At 39.8% G+C, this 19,737-nt stretch overlaps 1 protein-coding gene across 1 annotated transcript in view; it reads right to left on the minus strand.

Annotated features, from left to right (window-relative positions):
* The window catches only part of FBLN1 (fibulin 1), a 74,804-nt gene extending 56,090 nt beyond the window's left edge, over nucleotides 1-18,714 (minus strand). Inside the window, 2 exon segments of the mRNA XM_079304160.1 lie at nucleotides 4,880-4,979; nucleotides 18,018-18,714. Coding sequence (XP_079160286.1) covers nucleotides 4,880-4,979; nucleotides 18,018-18,093 — 176 coding nt within the window. The 5' untranslated portion in view covers nucleotides 18,094-18,714.
* Nucleotides 18,715-19,737: the final 1,023 nt, after the last annotated feature.

Raw genomic sequence — 19,737 nt, forward strand, 5'->3', positions numbered from 1 at the left:
CCACAGACAAGCAAACAAATAAACAAACAACAGCAGTCTTTCAGTAGATCTGTTTGATTCCTGGTGTTTCCTTGTTTTTTTCAAACACAAGCCAACTCTTTGAAATCTCTGAAAAACAGGCAACTTCAACCAAAACAAGAAAGTTTCTTAAAATGTTTCCCACAGCTGTATTCATAAGTCATGTGGTCCACCCTAACTGTAATAAGGAATTAAACATGAATTGGATACTAGATTAAAATACCATTTGTTCATTCTGAGAACAACAACAACAATAAAATCACACTTCATTGCCCAAATCCTACAGGCAAGTTGCAATGGTAACAAATATTGCTTGAGACTCTAAACACTAGTGTGGCAGTAACAGAGGCAGAAGTCCTTGGATGACAGCAGAGAAAAGTGCTAGAAATACCCGCACAGTGTTGGTCTTCCTTTTCCCTCTGCACTCACCACAGCCAGCTTGGCAGGCTCCAGGTAATCTGAGGTGAACAGTGTCTCTCTTTGTCTTTCCTAAGTCACAAAGCCTACAGCCTCAGCTAAAGCATGCTCACTTTCCACTCCCCAGCAAGGTGAACAAGCTGTGTTTCCTGGATAACAGGACATTTAGATTTATCTCCTGGTGTAAAACCTTCCAGGTGTACCATTAACAGTTTGTGAACCATCACAATTTCTGTAAAAATCTAAAAATTGGGAAGTAAAGAAGTACCTCTCTATAAGTCTGTTGTTTTTGTTGTTTTTTTTTTTTTATTAGGAGTAATACTTTAAAAAGTCAAAAGCTGCTTTTTCTGCCTTATTCTGACTTTTAGTTAAAAGAGAACATTAGCATTTTTCTGAAAATAAGCAGGTATTCACAATATGGCAGATACTGTATAACACTAAATATTGAATCTTTAGGAGCATGAGGCCTCAACTGATATTAATTCAGGATATTTCAGGTAAAATAATGCATTTCTGAAGGACGAGTTTTATTCATGGCTCACCAAGACATTTAAAAAATCCTTATTTGCTTTTTCAGATGTTGATCTAAAAGTTATTTCACTACTAGATAATTTGATTATAAATCAAGTTAAGAAATCCTGTTCCATATTCTCACTTGTCCTTTCTGTTAAAATTTAACCAATGTGGCTGATTTTCATTAATTGAAAATTTATTTCCATTAGTCTCTCTCATTCTACTTCTTTCAAGCTATGCTAGTGCTATTCATGTGTACAGCACATTTGTCTTGGACAAAACATCAAAATTAAAAAGAATGATTTTGCAAAAATAAGCTAAGTCTTCCAGCCTTAGATTCTTCAGTTTGCATTCTTGCAACACTAATGAATAGTGTTATTCCTGATGCAATTCCAGAAAGGCTACACATTGTTAAAGGCATGCAAATACTATATGGAGATAGACTGTTTCTGGCACGGGAACTAAGTTCACTTACTAAGAGCTCTGTGCAAGGGAAACTCTCCACTTAGAAAGAAAGGAGACCTATTGGACAGGTAGAGTTCCAAAATTAAATGGCAGTGCTTTCCAGCTGTTTTGAGTTTACCACACCACAAGAAAACAAATGAATGGGAAAAGACCCACTGTGATGACAGCCAGAGATATTACTCATTAAAATTCTACACTTGTATTTACTGAGCCACAAAGACACAGAGATAAACACTGACACTGTCCAGAGAGATAATGCAATGAGATAAAATCATGTGTGGAGCACAGTAAGAGATTGCAGACATCAGGCCTAGAGCCTTGTTTCAGCTTAAACACAATGGAGTTAAGAGCAGCCAGAGGGATGTTTGGAACTTGTGAACTTCACACAGGGTCTGTGCTCACCTTAGGTAGGACAAAAAAAGCAAGTATGTCTGCAGTTTGAAGCACACCACACTTAGTAAGTGACACTAAGACTGCTGGCAAGTCCCTCAGGAACCACAAGGGACTTTGGGAGAAGAATACTACAAATATGCTGGAACGCAGACCTGTTACCTTGTTTCTGGGATGCATGGCAGATATGAGAATGATAGGGCTGGAAACCTATTCTTTCTTTACTATGGAAGAAATTCTTCCCTGTGAGGGTGTTGAGATAGTGGCACAGGTTGCCCAGAGAAGCTGTGGCTGCCCCATCCCTGGAAGCATCCAAGGCCAGGTTGGATGGGTCTTGGAGCAACCTGGGATGGTTTGAAGTGTCTCTGCCCATGGCAGGAAGGTGGAAAACTGGATGATCTCTAAGGTCCCTTCCAACCCAAACCATTCCACGAGTCTATTATTACTATGGATGTAATTTAAATGGTTGGAAAATGGCTAAGAGGATGCAATTCTATCTCAATAAGGCAGTTGGTTCCTCACAAAAACAACAGACTAGTGATGGGCTTCCTTTGAGGGAGGGACTGAATCCGAGACACCACTAAGTTCTTACTAACCTAAACAAATGATTCAAAACCAGCATGGAAATTCTTGTAAAACCTACTGGGGAAAGCAGTCACGTCCGTTCTCTTCTGTGTTGCAGTCTTTGCACAGTAACTGCAAAAAATCCCTTTTATTTCAGGAACTTTATCAAACTGCTCACTTCAGAATGTGTTTTCCCCTTATATTCGCCTACAAATCTTGCAAACTGAAGTTGAAATATGCAGGGCAATCAACTCCCCTGGGCTTCAGGGGATATGACTTTCTACCCCACCACTTTTCTAGAGCACTCAAGCCATATGGTCAACACTGCACTGCACTAGATGGTCAGGGGATCCCAGCTGGGGTTTAAACAACCACAGGAATGCTGACATGTGGCCCCCAGCAGCTCCCACTTCCATGCAGGAGTCTAAGTAGGAGCCAAGTTATTTTGAAAATCTGTGACCAATAAGGCATCCTATTTTTCAGTCCTCTAATCTCACCTGCCTAGACCTCAGTAAGGGCAATGAACTCAGGTCTGTTCCCATCTTTGTGCAGCAGGAATAAATGTAGAATGTGTAATTACCCTCATGTGTCTGCAAAAAGGATCGTGCTCCCTCAGTGCTCATTCTGGCTCCAGTTACAACAGCAATTAGGAGCTGAATTTGACCCTGAGCTTTGTGTCTGAAATGGTATCCTAAAGTGATTTTTCTGTATCTCTCACAGATATGCTATTTTACAATCATAATGGGAATCAAATAATATTGATGATAAAAGAAGTGCTCCAAGGTGCCAATTTTACTTGGTCATTTTTAGAGTGAAACCAAGCGTCAGGGAGAGCCTGCAGTCACAAATAAATGCAACTGAACTGAGTATTTCAACTAAGGGTTAAGAAGTGCTCATACCTCTCACAGAATACATGCCTTTTATTTTACTAGTATAATTATCTTAACTACATTTCAGTTATGCACAAAAGCTGGATGAATCATTAATAATCTTTTTTTCCAGTTCCTATGAAGTCCTAGTGAGTCTCTAAAATTAAAATCTTTTGAAGAATAAATTATTTACAGCAGAATTTCAACTCACATTAAATCAAATTATGATTAAATCATGAAATACTCAATAAACCTTGTTTCCTGATTTTCTTGCCTCTATTTTGTCTGTAATTCTTATGACTCTTAAAGTATTTCCTAAATTGACATTTATTTCCTATTTATCAATTCTTCTGTGTAAGAGACTGGTTTTGATGCCAGTATAAACTCAAAAGACAGAAAACATGGATAGACTTCCCTGGAAGACACATTTTTTCTGTAATGAAGATCAACCCACCACTTCTACAATTACCAAGGTTAAATCACTTTGCAATCCATTTGATTAGAGGGGAGCAAAGTAAAGTGTTTTAAATACAAATATTGCTATGAAGATGCCTCTTGAACTACCAGATGTTAGCTCCACTAATTAAATATAACAAGTGCATATAACAGCAAAAATAATGCAAACTATCATTTACATAAAAAGTACAAATACCACAATAACATAAGAGACACGGTAGAATCAAAATCTTAATTAAACATCTGTCTTCATTATTTAATTTAGAAGATTACCAAACAGAAATATCCTATCAATTTTTCATAGTATTAAGAAATCTGTATACTAACTGAAGGTTTCTATTTTCTACAGTCAAATACATTTCATAGAATCATAGAAACACAGAATGGTTTGGGTTGGAGGAGACCTTAAAGCTTATCTCATTCTCCCATCCTGCCATGGGCAGCAACACCTTCCACTATCCCAGGTTGCTCAGAGTCCCACCCAACCTGGCTTTGGACACTTCCAGGGATGGGGCAGCCACAGCTTCTCTGGGCAACCTGAACCATAGCCTTACCAGCCTCACAGTGAAAAATTTCTTCCTAACATCTGATCTAAACCTACTTTCTGTCAGTGCGAAGCCCTTGTGAATAATGGGTCTCCATCTTTCTTGTAGGCTCCTTTCCTAAGCTGGACTAACTAGGAATCTCCTTGAATCGCTCTGTGGGGGAACTGAAAGCTAAAGTCAACTAAGGACTGCAGGACAATTACTTGTGTAGCACCACAGAGGGCTGCCTCACCTACATACACACATATGTATTTACTCAAACCACAGATAAGTAATTTGCAGGATCTGCTGTGTTTCTTGATAAAAGTTTGCCCAGAAATATGGCCAGATTCACAACCAGCTTGGTGACAGTGCAGCCACACTGAGATGTCCTGACTGCAGGCAGAGCCCAAGCCCCATGAGCAGAGCACAGTGGGAAAACCTCCGAGTAAGAGACAGTACGTGCGACACAGCAAAAATTAAAATAACTTGATGGATGAAAAGAAGGTACTCAGGAAGTACTCCCCAAGGCTATACATGGAATTGAAAAGCTGGGATATAAGAGTTGGGTACTTTATCTTGTAAGTTGGCTTTAGTACTTGCAATTCCTATGGTTTCACATCAGAGTATAAACAGTGTTTTAATATATATGTAACTATGTACCTGCATTCTCTAGACTCAGATATTAAAGGCAGAGAAGCACATATTCTGTTTTTATTTGCCCATTCAACACCCTTGTCACAGCATTCTTCCACTGACAGATCTGCAGAAATGAAGAAAGAGAGAAAAACACAATATATTTAGTAAAACCTTAATAAATGGTATTGCATCTGCCAGTTAAAATAACCCAACCAAACATAAGCAAATTAGTTTTTTCCCTCTCTGACTTACACATAGAACAGGGAACCCATACAAAAAGCAGCCATGGCCAAACAAAGCACTTGTCTGGACCTTGCAGTAAAGCCCAGTGCTGGAGGTTTTCCTTCCTTGGTGAAGCAAACTGTATTTTCTCCTAACCTTCCAAAAGACAAAGACACAGTCTAGGGACTGATACACTGGCAGAAACCAGTTCAGATATTCCTGCCAAATAAAAGGATCTTTGAGATTGCACTCCTTTATTATCAAAAGCAGCACTAGCAATAAACAACCTTTTGAAATCCTGAAGAATACAGGAGAAAATACCTGATATGAAAAACAGATGAATCACATTACAGGAAATTTTTCAGAACTATTTTTTTTCCTGAGATTATTATCCAGTTAATCTGTTTTCAATTTTTTATTCAGAAATGTAAATGCAAAAGTACTGTAGAGAGGAACAAAAAGGTACATGGTATTTTGATCACTTAACATATGAAAAAAAATTAATCCTGTTAACAATTTATACCAACACTGAAACTAAGGGGAAAACCATGCTGAAGACAATTATTTGTGTAGAGTATATTTTTGCAAGCTTCTAATTTAATAAAACTGAATACAGTTAATGAACTGAAAAGCACTACAGATTTGCTTCATATTCCAAGTGCAAAAGTTCAGTGCACAGCAGGTGTATCAGAACTTGGAATAAAACATGAGTCACACTTTTCTATTAATTATCTTGTAGTCTGAACGCTGAACAGCTACTTGTGTAACAAATAAGCAAAGTATCTGGTTATCCAGAAGGACAAGTTTCTGATAATTTCTCTCAGTTTCCTAAGCTTTTTGACCAATAGCCCTGACAAGTCTCACCCATGAGTGCTGAGAGAGCTGGATGATGACATTGCCAGGCTACATACATGATCTTGGAGCTCATGGTGAATGAGAGGAGTTCCTGAAGGATGAAAGAGAATAAGTGTCTTCCTGACTTCAAGAAGGACAAGAGAGAAGATCTGGGAAATTACAAGCTGGTCAACCTCTTACAGAATTTTGGAATCACTCAGGTTGAAAAAGACCACTGAGATAAAGTCCAGCCTGTGACTGATCCCCATCATGTCACCCATTCCAGAGCACTGAGTGCCACATCCAGCCATTCCTTGGACAGCGACCTCCAGGGATGGGGGACTCCACCATCTCCCTGGGCCATTCTTGCCAATGCCTGGGCAACTTTCTAGTGAAGAAATTCCTCCTGATGCCCAACCTGAATAACCCCTGGAACAACTTGAAGCCATTTAGCCTTGTCCTGTCCTTTCTTCCCTGGGAGCAGAGCCCAAATATCACCTGGCTGCTTCCTCATGTCAGGGAGCTATAGAATGTGAGAAGGTTCCCCTTGAACCTCCTTTTCTCCAAGCTGAGCCTTCACAGCTCCCTCAGCTGCTCCTAGTGCTCCAGAACCTTCCCCCTCTCCATTCCCTTCTCTGGACATGCTCTAACCCCTCAATGTCTTTCTTGTAGTGAGGGGACCAGAACTGGACACAGGACTCAAGGTGTGGCTTCCCCCATTACCAAGTACAGGGGGAAAATCACTGCCTTGGCCCTGGTGGTCAAACTATTTTTGATACAGATCAGGAGGCCATTGGGTTTTTGCCCATTTGGCACACTATTCTCATTCTCTGGGAAGGTGGTGGAGTAAATCCTTGTGGAAATAATGTCCAAACCCGAGGGACAAAAATGTGACTGGCAGAAGTCAGACGGGATTTGTGAAGGGTATATCATGCATTAAGCATGATGATTAAGCATATGATTAGTTAATTATCTCACAGTCTTTGACAAGGAGGTGGCTAGTTTAGCAGATGAGGGGGCTGATGTTGTTTCCCATGACATCTGTGAGGCTTTTGGCGCCATCTCCTACAACGTCATTACAGACAAGCTGACAATGGACACTTTAGGTAAGCAGACAGTGAGGTGGCCAAGGGGAAACAATGCACCCTCCACCAGCATCCTCCATCCTCCATCATACAGATCTGGCAGGAGTGGCTGATGCACCAGAGGGTCATGCTGCCATCCAGAGGAAGCTCAACACGCTGGAGAAATGGACCAAGAGGAACATCAGGAAGCTCTCCAAAGGGAAATACAAACTCCTGCTCCTGGAGAATAAGGCCTATGCAGCAGTGCACACTGAGAAGCTGCCAGCTGTAAAACAGTTCTGCAAAGAAGGACCTTGGTGTCCTGGTGGACTCCAAGCTATCTGTAAGCCAGCAATGCACTTTCCCAGCAACAGGCCCACACCATCTTACACTTCATTAGGCAGAGCATTGGCAGCACAGGGAGGGATGTGATCCTTCCCTCTGCAGAGCACTGGTAAAACCACATCTAAACAGCTGTGTCTAGTCCTGGGCTCCCCAGTTCAAGAAAAACATGGACTTGCTGTACTGTGTGCAGGGCTTCCAAGACAATCTATGCCCTGGAGTGTGTTTCATATGAAGAGAGTCAAGAAGAGCTGGGACTGTTAGGTCCAGAGAACAGAAGGCTTATGGGGGGGATCTGATGTTTTTTTATAAATACGTGAGAGGAAGGGATGAAGAGGGAGCCAGACTCCTCTCCATAGTGACTCCTCTCCACTGACAAGAGACACTTGACACAAGTTATACCATATGAAGCTCCATCTGAACACAACACCCCCTTACTGTGAGAGTGCCTAAATTTTGGAGGATTTCAAGAAGTCCCTTTCAACCTAAATGATCCTGTGACCAATTACTTAATGAAAAATAAGTAAGATCCTTCCATCTGTTTGTTGCACAGAGGAAGGCAAATCTCATGTACTTGTTTTTTTATGGAGAAGATGAAGTACACAAGGATGAAATAACTTGCCCAAATTACATAACAAGCTGGTGGCAGAATAGGGAGCGCACATGATTGTCTCATCTTTAGTTTTGGTCCAAGCACAGCTGAAATGAATACATTACAACAGGCAGCCACATTATATACAAGACTACATCTTCACAAATTACTTTTGCAGAGTTTTGTAAAGAGAAGCATCTGTCTCCTCTGGCTACAGAAGTTACAAAGCCACCATTCTCCGGTGCTCCTGAGGTAGGAGCCTTCCATCTGTCTGCATACCCACCACCTAACTTGTTGCAGTTATTAAAATAAGCTAAAGTATTTAAACTGTTCATGATCACTCTTACTTTGGCACACATCAGACAGTGTTTGTATCTGCTCAGCTGACAGATATTCACACGTGAGGAAGGCAAGAGCAGCTAAAAACACATAGAAAAGGTAATTTCCTCCAGTATTTAGTTTTTGTTTTTTTTTTTTTGCACGGAACAACCTATATTCCCAACTAATTGTTATAATAGAAAGCAAAAATGAACAAGTTAAGCAAGATTTTAGGATGCATTGGTCATTTTGAGGTAAGTACTCTCAAGGCAGTTATCAATTCTACAGTGCAAAGCTCTGTAGTATTGCACAGAAATCTGACTTTCCCTGCTTAGGAAAGATTACATCAAAAGAAAAAATGTGTAAAGAAAGATTAGATGATGACCAGGAGAATTAAAGTCCTGCTAAATGAAGAGAAACTGGGAGAAACAGACCATTTTAGGCATGGATAAGTAAAACCTGTGAATGAGCATGGTTCCTGTCAACAAATATTGCAGTATTACAGTATTATTACAGTAAACAACAGGAGGATAAACCAGAGCTCTGTTAATAAGGGAGCATGAAAACTTCCTTTTCATCAAATACAGTAATTTTGCATGCTAACTGATTCGTTCAGGAAATCCCAGGTTTATTTTGAATAAAATCCAATGCAGCTTTATCACTGCTTTGCTCATGTACAAAAGTATGTGCAGAAGGGCATCCAAAAGAACTTGAGCTCTGTTAGTATGGTAACAGCAAGAAAGCTTGTGCTCATGGATACCTGGTGTTTGTTGGATTTTAAGAGAGATTTCAGGAATCTTGGGAAGGAGACAGTAGAAACACAGCTGGAGCTAAGTTCTCCAATTTTACAAAAGATATAATGAAGGAAATCTATCAGATAGGGCATGATTAAGGACAAAAATATTCAAACATTATGTGTGCATGATGCATTCATGTGCTAGTTCTGAACTATGTTTACACAGACATGATGTGTACATGCAAAGGTTGTTCTCTTAAAAAAGGGTAGTTTGCTAATTTTAACAGGATTGTCGTAACATGTGGGAGTTCAAAGCAATAAATGAGGTTAATATCTGCATAACCTTAGACTTCTATGATGTAACAATTGCTTATCAGCTGCTGCAGTGAATATTTTCTGCAAAAGAAAGATAAACTGAAGAACATTACCCAAAAGCATGATTCCCAGAATGACACCCCTTAATTGTTTCTTGTGCAAATGATAAGCAGAAATAGAGAACTGGATACATTTTATGGCAGTAACATTCCAGCTAGATCAAAAAGGGAGAATTTTTTAGGCAACAGTCTACAGCATTAGCTATTCTGCACAGTTGCCTCTAATGGAAAGGCCTATCTACAGTCCAGAATTGGATAGCTGTTCATTACTCACCACTGATACATGGAATAGTTATCAACCTGATGGTGAAACCAAACCAAAGGGACACCTGAACCTAGGTGGGCTCACCAAACCAGTGTCAGTTAGGATTGCCTGTCCTTCAAGGCAGTCAGTAATGTGACCCTCAAATTCCTCAATTTGCCAGCCCACATAACCAGTTGTAGTTGGGTATGGATTTGGAAGTGAGTCCCCTTGAGTGAAGTCAAGGGGCCAAAATCACACCTTACTAAGATGTTTATAATCCTTTAAGCACATGAATTGATTACGTTTGCAAAACGCAGTGCCGATCTTTCTCTTAACTCAATTTACTTTGTAAGAGGATCAGCACTATGGAATGTGAGAAAACAAAACATGATAATCACTTTTCAGCATATGAGGATACAGGCAACAGTTAGACTCTGTAAGAGCTCAGCACTCCAACGTTTCAGTAACAGTATGTCAGCAGAATTTCTGGAACTTGTGATTACAACAGGCACACACTGGTTTAGGTTTCCAGTAAGAAAAACCACTTTTAACAGTCATTGTGTACCTTTCTGATAAAACCTCTCTTGGCCTGTCCAGAAAACTCTCTTACTATCAATGCTCACCCATCTAAATGCCAGCTGGAAAAAAAAAAAAAAATCCAAATCTTCTTACAGAATTTGATCCTCAGAATGACAGACTAGCCAGCCATAATACGCAGAGTCACATTCTTTGCCTTCCAATCTCCCTTTACATCTGCATTCTCACAAAACTAGAGCAACTGCATACCCCTTTAACCAAGGCTCCCTTTGCTCAGCATTCAGGGTAAACAAAGTGTGCTTGGCTTGATCTGTTACACCAAATTCCTCCTGAACAATGACACCTGGCTGCAACCAGGTGGACAAAGTCAGCTGCTTTTGTAGTGAGGACAGCAGTTAAGTGTCGTCACCTAGGATTTGTACTCTTCATTTTTTAGCTCTTCTTACAATGAACTGTGGAAATGCTGTCTCTGGCAATGCAAACACACTCTGACTGGCCACTTAAGGTATTGAAAAGACCTAGAGAAATGTTTAGACAAGAGGGAAGCCAGCCGACTTCAAAGGACCAACTGGTAATAGACTAACATGACAAATACAGCATTGCTGCATCTTCATATAGTGTATAAAACTAAGGATTGGGTACACAGAGTAGGGGCAAGGGTGAAGAAGACCTGAAACTATGAAAGGGAAAATCTGGCCCCATGATTTCCTGAAACAAATAGTTTGAACTGAAAGTAAGGGAGCAATGCAGGACAGCATTACCATTCTTCATCTGAGACAAATGTATATGATGGATCTCTCCAGGATGGAGTTGTAATGAAGATGGCTCTCTTCCATTTCGTATGAAAAGAAAGAAGCAAAGTGAAAAGAAGCTTTTGTTTTTCTGCAGAGAAGTGCTGTTTTATCTCCCAACTGTTTATCACATCAATACACTGGTGGGGTACAGTGAACAGACACTGTGGCACTAGTCATCTTTGGACAGTAAGATATTCTCAGTCATTTCACTCAGTTGTTATTACAGGCTCCCTTAAAGACTTGGACAGCCTGAACTTCATAATAAAAGCATTAAACATGGAGCCAGGACACCTTTTCTCCTAACACCCACAGCAGGAGAGGCCAGGAGGAATTCCCCAATGCCTATGTTGTAGGATACAAGGCTGTGTTTCTCACCAGCTGTCCCTTTCCTGTTCTGCTCTGTTCCCTCAAAGAGGATCTATGACTTTGGGCTTCTCACCTCCAAGTGTTAGGAGTCATACTGGAGCTTTACAGGCTGATAGACAATTGCAATTCACATGCAGCTAAAAAATATAACATTCTCTCTAAACATGTTTAAAGGGTTTGAACCTTTACTTTCAGATAGATTCTCAGCTAAGGGTGATTATTTCAGGACAGCTGAAATCACTGAAGAAACCCACTTAGCACAGTAACTAAAGCAGCAGCACCCTAAAGGAAATGCCTGGTATGTTAGTGAATTTTGTGGTTGGTTTGAAAAGGGCCAACATTTTACTGGAAATTTTTTTATGTCTGGTGAACACTCATTTACGGGGAATGTGACCCTGGTAGCACCAGTAATGGTCATCACAAAACTAGGGGATTTTTCAGATGCAGCCAAACCTCATTTTATAAGATATCTGTGTGCAATTTATAAAACAAGTTCTTAAAACCTTCCAAGACAATAGCTGGTGATGAGGACAGGCCTGATGGAGGCAATGCTATGCTGCAACCTCCATTATGTCCCTAGTAGGGAAAGCACGTGCTTTACTGCAGAGTTTTTATTATGTCTCAAGTCTAAAAAAACCAAATTGTTCTCGAAGTAGGCAATTGGCTACTAAAAATTAGAAAAGACAATTCCATCTATTGAATGAGGTATCTTAAATATATATATATGTGTTTATATAAATATATATATATGTCTCAGAAAAGATGAAGGTATAGAAGGCCTTGGGAGGTTATCTTTTCTTACTCACTACTTTCAGGGAGACCTGATAAAATTCAGTCAGCTGTGGGTAGAGTTCTACACAGTTGCCCAAAATCAATATCAAGTGAGACTGATTCCCAAACTTGTATAGCAATGTGCTCTTGTGCTCCAAAATCTCATACATTCACCAACAACAGAAAATTTTAATAATATATTACCTCACTGTTCACTCCAAAAGCTCATTTCAATTAATTCTTTTGTTGCTACCTCTTATACACCCAGCCTTCTGTGTACCTGAAGGCTGCTGCTCCCTGAGCATGCCTTTTCTGGGAAGAAATTAACAAATTTTTTTAATCTTTCTGGACAGGTTATTTTTTGGGCTTCCATGAGGAGGCTGAAGATCAAAAGACATTAAGACTAGAAGAATAAAGACTGTTCTGAAAATTTCTAGAAGATATGAAAGTATTGAGAGAAACTTGGAGTTAACTGAATCAGCATTGTTTAAAGAGCTTAGTACACATAGTTTCTGTCCCAGGCTTTACGTACTCACAAGAGCATGAAAAAAGATGGTCCATTCACAGCTCTGATGGACATAGGTAGACTAAAGAACCCAGGCTCACCAAGATGACATGGAAGAACATACAAAAAAGGACTCATAATTGGAAGAACTGCAACTGCTCTGCCTGACAAACACATGCTAAACTTCGCCCTTCACTCTTCCCCCCAAGAGAAAATAATGCAAATAAGGAAGTAACTTCACAGGATATTGACATGAAAACTGCCATATAAGGCTTTCTCATTTAAGAGCAAATTTTAATCACCTCTTGATTTCTCATTTCAAATAATGAAAAACTGTGTGATCAGAAAGTTTTAAGGTATTAAAATTAACCTATTGCTATCCTGTTCATTTGTATAAAGGCCATGATCCAAAATGTAATGCAGTAAATGACAGTCTTTAGGTAGACCTTAAAGAGCTTTGGATTGAGTCCATGTATATGTATATATCCAAAACAAAGCTACTTAAATAAGAAGGATATGAGAACGTCTCAGAATATCAAACATGTATGCTCAAGCATTTCTATTGCAGTAAAATGATTTCTATTTCTATTGCTATTCCTGTAAAATGATTACAGGAAAAATATTTTCACACTGGGATTTCTGTATTTCATCTGATTAGAAAATTAACAACAATAACTATGTTCTTATATACTACTAAAATAAAACTTATCTACTCTGTATGTATTATGTATTATTATTTATGTATCATGCTTATTGCTGAATATAAAAAAACTATGAACAATAAGGAAAGATTCTGATATTCTAGTATTGCCATATTTAAGAATAGTCAGGAAACACTAAGCAGATGGGGTAAAATTTATAGTACAATGAATGGAAGTTCAAGTATGGAAGGAGCCACAGACTTTACAGAGCAGGAAGAAAATACAGATCCTTTTTTTGCATATATATATATATATATATATATATATATATATATAAATATATATAAATGTTTTAGGGAATATATTGTTTTAGGGAAAACATTACTAGAACTCTTACATGAGACTTTCCTCATTTTAAAATTATCTATACCAAGCCACAAATCAGTATCTTGCTCTCTCAGATTCTCTGACTAAGCATTTATATTAAAAGTACTCAGTACCTGAAATTTAGTCACTGACAAGAGCAAAGCTGGAAGGTGGCAGTATCAATGGATCTACTGTTAGCAGCATTTGCACATTATATACTTCCAAAAAAATTTTTTTTTGGTATTGCTTTCTTTATTACTAAGATTAAAGTTTCAATCCAGATTTTGACCAGAATGATAACCAAATCATTTATTGGGGAACTGTGCCCTTATACTGTGCCTGTGTGCAGCATTGCTCATTTGTGGTGCTACCATAACCCAGAAAACAATGTACTTCCTGTATCTGAGTACTCAGTACCCAAAATTACATCAGCTTTCTTTGAATGAAAATGTAACAGTAATCAGATTAACTGAAAAGAGTATGACTGAAAATCCCTGAGAATCTTGAAATTAATTTTCTTCCAAAGATGCAGCAGCACATACTTCAAATCCGAAAGGAAATTTCTCAAAACTTCTGAGATAGGTTATAATAGCTAAAAATCAGAGACAAAATACTCCTTAGTTCTGGGGGGAAATAGAAATGCTGCTTGCTTTAAAACATGAACAGACGACACTTCATGAACTGGTTTAGCCAAAGATTTGTTTGTATATCGAGAGGAGCACAAGCATGGGAGATGCTTAAGACATGCTGCATTCCTGTTGATCAGAGAAGACTTTCAACACGACTTATTCTGGACTGTCCTGTTTCTTACCAGAGGACAAGCAACCTTGTCAAGTCTGATAAACATGCAGGTGACTGTCACAATTTTCCCCTCACTGTACACTCTGTCACCATAAATCACCCAGTATATAATAGCAGGTCTTTGTCTACTCCATCTCTACTTACTTGACATTATACGGAGCCTTTTTATTAAAAAAATATTATGGCCAGTAATTCTAGCCATTTTTCTAGAAGTCCTAACCCATCTGTACTGACTTTTTCTCTACTTTTTAGATGTTTTGGTTGTTGTGGCTTCTTCTCTTGCTCCTGACAAGTCCATTGTATTTCTTTGCAGACAAATTTTCTATTATTTCTTACCCTGCAATCTTCTCAATCTTTTGCTTCCACTTCTACATCTTATCTTGGAGCAATGCTATCCAACCTACTGATTTAATTTTGTGATGACTTAACTAATAAAATCACACCCCTGGCCTATCTCCTTCTATCAAATCTACACAAAAACAGGAGTGTGTAACATTTCCAGAGTGTTTACAAAAGTTTCTGCCTATTTTGGCTAAAATTACCTGCTTGGTTTGTTATTTCTTAACTTTACTGATTTTCTTTGCTTCCTGTAACAGTCAACCATAACTTTCTGCTACATTTTCACAAAAGCTTTTGTTCATTTATCTCTTTCCTACTAACCCACTCTATGTTACTATTTAAATTCTTGCCTGTGCCCTAAAGTTGTTTTATTTGGATTTCAGCTCTCTCTTCTCTGTTTCATCCCCTTTTATTCTCTACAGGTATTTTACTATATCAAGTAAACCCAGATTCTCTGCTTACTGAATTAATTTTGCCACCTACTTCTTTAGAAGCATCCATAACTCAAAAAACCAAATGCGGAATTTTTTATGGTCCCAGTTAACTATTTCAGTCAAGTCCCTGAGGGCTAAAGCCCATCTTTCATTTCATAAAATAGTAAGAGAAGTATTGTAAAACAAGTTGGTCTTAACACAACTATTTATTGAAAACACGTGTAAAGTTGATACGAAACTTGCAGAATGGGCTAAAGCAGGACGACAAATAAATAACTTTTGAAAATGCATTGACCTATTCTCAGATAATGCCTGAAACCTAACAGTACAACATAAATATAGTGCAGTAACTTGATAAGCTGGGTTATGGGGGTTTCTCTTGGATTCCAGTAACACGTCTGCTTTCAATTACACAGATGAAAAACAAAGAGCTTTAACATCTTGCTCTTCTCCTGATTGCAACAAAATGTCATTTCTGTAAATGTTCTCTTAAAATGAAACTCAACTAAATGCTAATTTAGAGGTAGCATTCATGTTTTAGAACATGTAGTTCTAGTTAGTATGTGATTTTTTGGGGCAGATTTTATTTATGATAGCATGCAAGAAAGTACAGATTTAGCTTTTTATGTGTCCTACCTCCACCCATATACTTATAAATGTACTCTTATAAAGGCGCATGTAAAAATCATAATCTTAAAATAAAACTCATTCCACAAACTCAGTGGAACTTCTTTTATTACAACATTAAGCTTCCCCTGAATAGACATGTTTCCAGATGTTTGGTGAGTTAAAATTGTGCCTGTAGTATCAAGATGTGCCAAAGAGAGAGCTAAAGGATGAACTATTAATACACTGACTAGCCATGGTGATGTAATTAATTTTCCTCAGTTTGTGGCAATTGATACATATTAAATGTTTACAAGAAAAAAAGTTGCATCATGAAATATTTTAAGGTTTTAAGATCCTTACTCTTGCAAAGAATGATGTACATACCTATATGCACATGCACTGGGCAGTTCCCCTGAAGGCAGTCCCTTCAGTTTCTTCAGAATGAAGACTTTAAGAGCTACTGATGATTTGATGATTCATTAGTAAGGAAAAGCAATTAAGAAAACTGATGGTAACAATTTTAGAAAAAAGCTGTATTTCATAAATATGCTGTCCTAGTAACTTGGCAATTGTATCACTAAAGCACCTATGAACCCCTCTTTGCTCCAATATTCCAGATCTGCAGGGGAGCACAGGCTCAAAGACTTCAACAACATGACCTCACCACATAATTACTTCATTTACCTCCAAAACACAGATTATTATTCTATACATTCAATATTATTCAATATTATTATTCAATAATTATTTCACCCAAGCAAAACCTACTCTTTAAATGCTGATCTCCTAAGCAAGGATCCTCACCTGCTTTCAGCCATTTAAATCTAATTTTATCCAGTGTACTGTTAAGTTGTAAGAAATAGAAATTCTCAGTCAAATTAGAGTATGGATTCTAATTTGGGAATAAAAACCTGATACACATTTTACTGCCAATTTTTGTGTTAAAAAACTTTTAAAAACTGAAATAATAGATCTAATGACTTCCCAGTTTTCTAAGAAGCTATTCACTAAGATTAAATATACAGAAGTTATTACAAAGCAACATTTTTCATGCTCTACAATAATGTTGAATGCTTAAAATTACTATGTCTGCTCACTGTGACACATCAAAGCCACAGTTTTGCTGATGTACTCTGTTGTATAAGACAAAGTAGGAACTATTTTGATTCTGGAGGTGAATGCTGCTCTTCTGACCATCTTATTCGGTCCCTCTTTAAAAAGAGCACTACAGTCTCTCTATCAAAAGCAAGTATTTTGATGGATATCTGCGACAAGTGCTTTGCTATATGAAAATCCAAGACTCAAGACACTGCAATAGTAACAATTTACTTCACTGGCTTTTGTCGGCCTGGGCCAGAGACCATGTGTTTCCAAGTACTTGTCTGGAGTGTAATGAAACCTCAATGGACCCCTTGGGGTTACACTAATGGAAAAGTCACTTACCTGTTAGCTGTGATAAATTCATTATCACCATAAGACAAATATTTTCATTGTCATCTCCTAAAAATTAAGATTTGCATGAGATTGCTACAATGAATTAAATCAAGTTCACATCCTCTCTTCAGACAGTACTAAGAGATCAGGAAAAAAGCGTGCAATATGGAAAAGGAGTCATGGCCTGAATCCAGATCCCTGCTTTCAAAGCAACCACACCACACAGTATCATTCGTAAATGCTCCACATTTTGCCTCCAAAAAGCCCGCATCCTTTGCTTCGCTATGCCTCCCGCTCCTCTGGGATTCCAAGTATCTGCTGGTGCGGTTTCCCATGTTTTTCGGGTGTAGTTGTGTCTCCGGCAGGTCAGAGCTGACACCTCTGCTGCCCGCCGGTTTCGACCCATCACTTCGCTGGGGACGAGGGGCACCGTGCGGTGGCGGCCCCGACATGTCGGGATTGCTGTGACAGCCGGCGAGCTGGGCTGGATGCCGGGTGGGGTGTCCGTCGGGCGAACGGACTCACCCTTTCCCGCAGCACAGCCCGCCCGGCACAGGCTCGTACCGAACCTGCCCGGGGGTACCAGGACCGGCGCGGGCAGCGGTGCACACCACGACTTTCTGCTCACTTGGACGTGGCAGCGGCGCTTTAAAGCCTGCCCGGAACGTCCCAGGGACACGGGGAAGAAGAGGGCCCCACGGGAGGCCCCGCGGCCCCATCCCAGGCATGGCAGCGCGGGGAGCACGGTGCGGAGCCCCGCAATCCCGCGCCGGGAGCCCGCATCCCGCAGCGGGCAGAGCCCGGCGGCTCGGGGCGCTGGGAGCCGATCCCGCACTTACCTTGTCCCCGGAGCGGAGGCAGCAGCGCCAGGAGCAGCAGCAGCCGCAGCGGCCGGGCCCCGCCGAGGTTGTCCATCAGCGGGTCTCGGCTCTCCTGCGGCGACCCGTGGGCTTCCCTTTTTCCCTGCTGCTGCTGCTGTTATCCCAGCCGCCTGAGACCGGTTGGAAGAGAGCTTGCAGGAACCCCCCACTCGGTGGGCTTTACAAAGATTTAATTCAGTGCCTGCCCGCTTAATTACAAGTGTTCGGCAGAACAGAGCCGTCAGCGCAGCTCAGAGGCACGAACCCTGTTGCTTCTGATACCCCGCCGCCCCCACACGCTCTAAAAGTGACTCCCTTGAGCTCGGAAAACTGCAGATCCTCTGCGTGAACCTCGGGCCGGCGTGACTGATTCTGTGAAGGAGAAGTGCAGCGACTTCTCTCGGTTCCAAGCAAGAGAAAGCCACAAACAAAGGCAAGGCAAAGCAAAGCAAAGCAAAACAAAATAAACCACCTAGCAGAGGTTTAACCTCTAAAGGGGAGATACTCAACCACCCTTCTAGGTCTTTCCGTGGATTTTACCCCGATACAGATTTTTGTTAATAAAATAAGATTTTTTAATGGAGAGACATTCTAGAACCTTTCAATGAAATTCAGTGGGGAAAACAAAATTCCCTTCTTCCCTCCCCCTCCTCTTAAGAAGTCAGGATGAGAATTTCAATCCAAATGAGGCAGCTCTGCTCTCTCTCTCCTCCTTTCTTTTTTCTTCTTTTTTTTTATTTTTTTTCGGTTTTTTTTTTTTTTTTGGGTTTTTTTTTTTTTTTTTTTGGTTTGTTTTTTGGGGTTTTTTGACCTCCTTATCTTATTTAAACAGGAACACAAACACTGATAGTGGTCAAAGGACCCAGTTGGCAATGCTGTTGCTGAGATCTTTAAGATAATGAGGGGGATAATATTTGCAGACAAATGGGGATGGAAACATACAGAGAGTTCAACGTCCCTGTAAACTTTGCCCTAAATTTTACACAAACAAAGAGTTAGAAGTCATTGTGTGTTTACTCGGAGGTTGTGCCATGCGGACTCTGATTGGGCTATTCCTCCTGTAACTACTCAATAATGCAACTTTTGAGTATCTCTCCTAGAAATGTCCAAATGGAAAATGTATTTGAGGCAGTAGGAATTGAATGTGTATTTTCTTCCGCACCAAGTTGTTTGCACTTTTCTAACACAAGAACATAAATACAGCCATAAAGCCAAGAGTCCAACTATCTCAACAGCCTGTCCTCAGCCACAGTCGTAAAGCGGTGGAAGAGCATGAATAAGAAAAACAAACGTGATAATTTTCCCAACTATTCTCCCAGCCTTCAGCTCCTTTGAGTTTGGGCATTTCCTCAGTGAAATGTAGTCTATGTGTACTTACTAGCCCTCAGCGAATTTCTGTTCCAGGTATTTCTCATGTCTCCCCATGAATTCTTATAAAACTTTATCATCCAAAATATCCTTTAGCAACCAGTTTCATGGATTTACCAGTGAATGTGTGAAGGGCCATTTCCTTTTCTTCCTTTTGAACCTGGTTCCAATGCCCTTCTGGTGCTGTCTCCCACATTTCCCACTGCAGAAAGAGTTATCCAAGAACTGACCTCCACCCATGCTCAAAATGCCCACATCATCTTCCTTTAACTGTTTGGTTTGCGGTTTTTTAAATAATTTATTTATTTGGGGGGGGGGAGGGGTTGGTTTT

This window comes from Erithacus rubecula (assembly GCF_903797595.1).
Source record: "Erithacus rubecula genome assembly, chromosome: 4".
NCBI lineage: Eukaryota > Metazoa > Chordata > Aves > Passeriformes > Muscicapidae > Erithacus > Erithacus rubecula.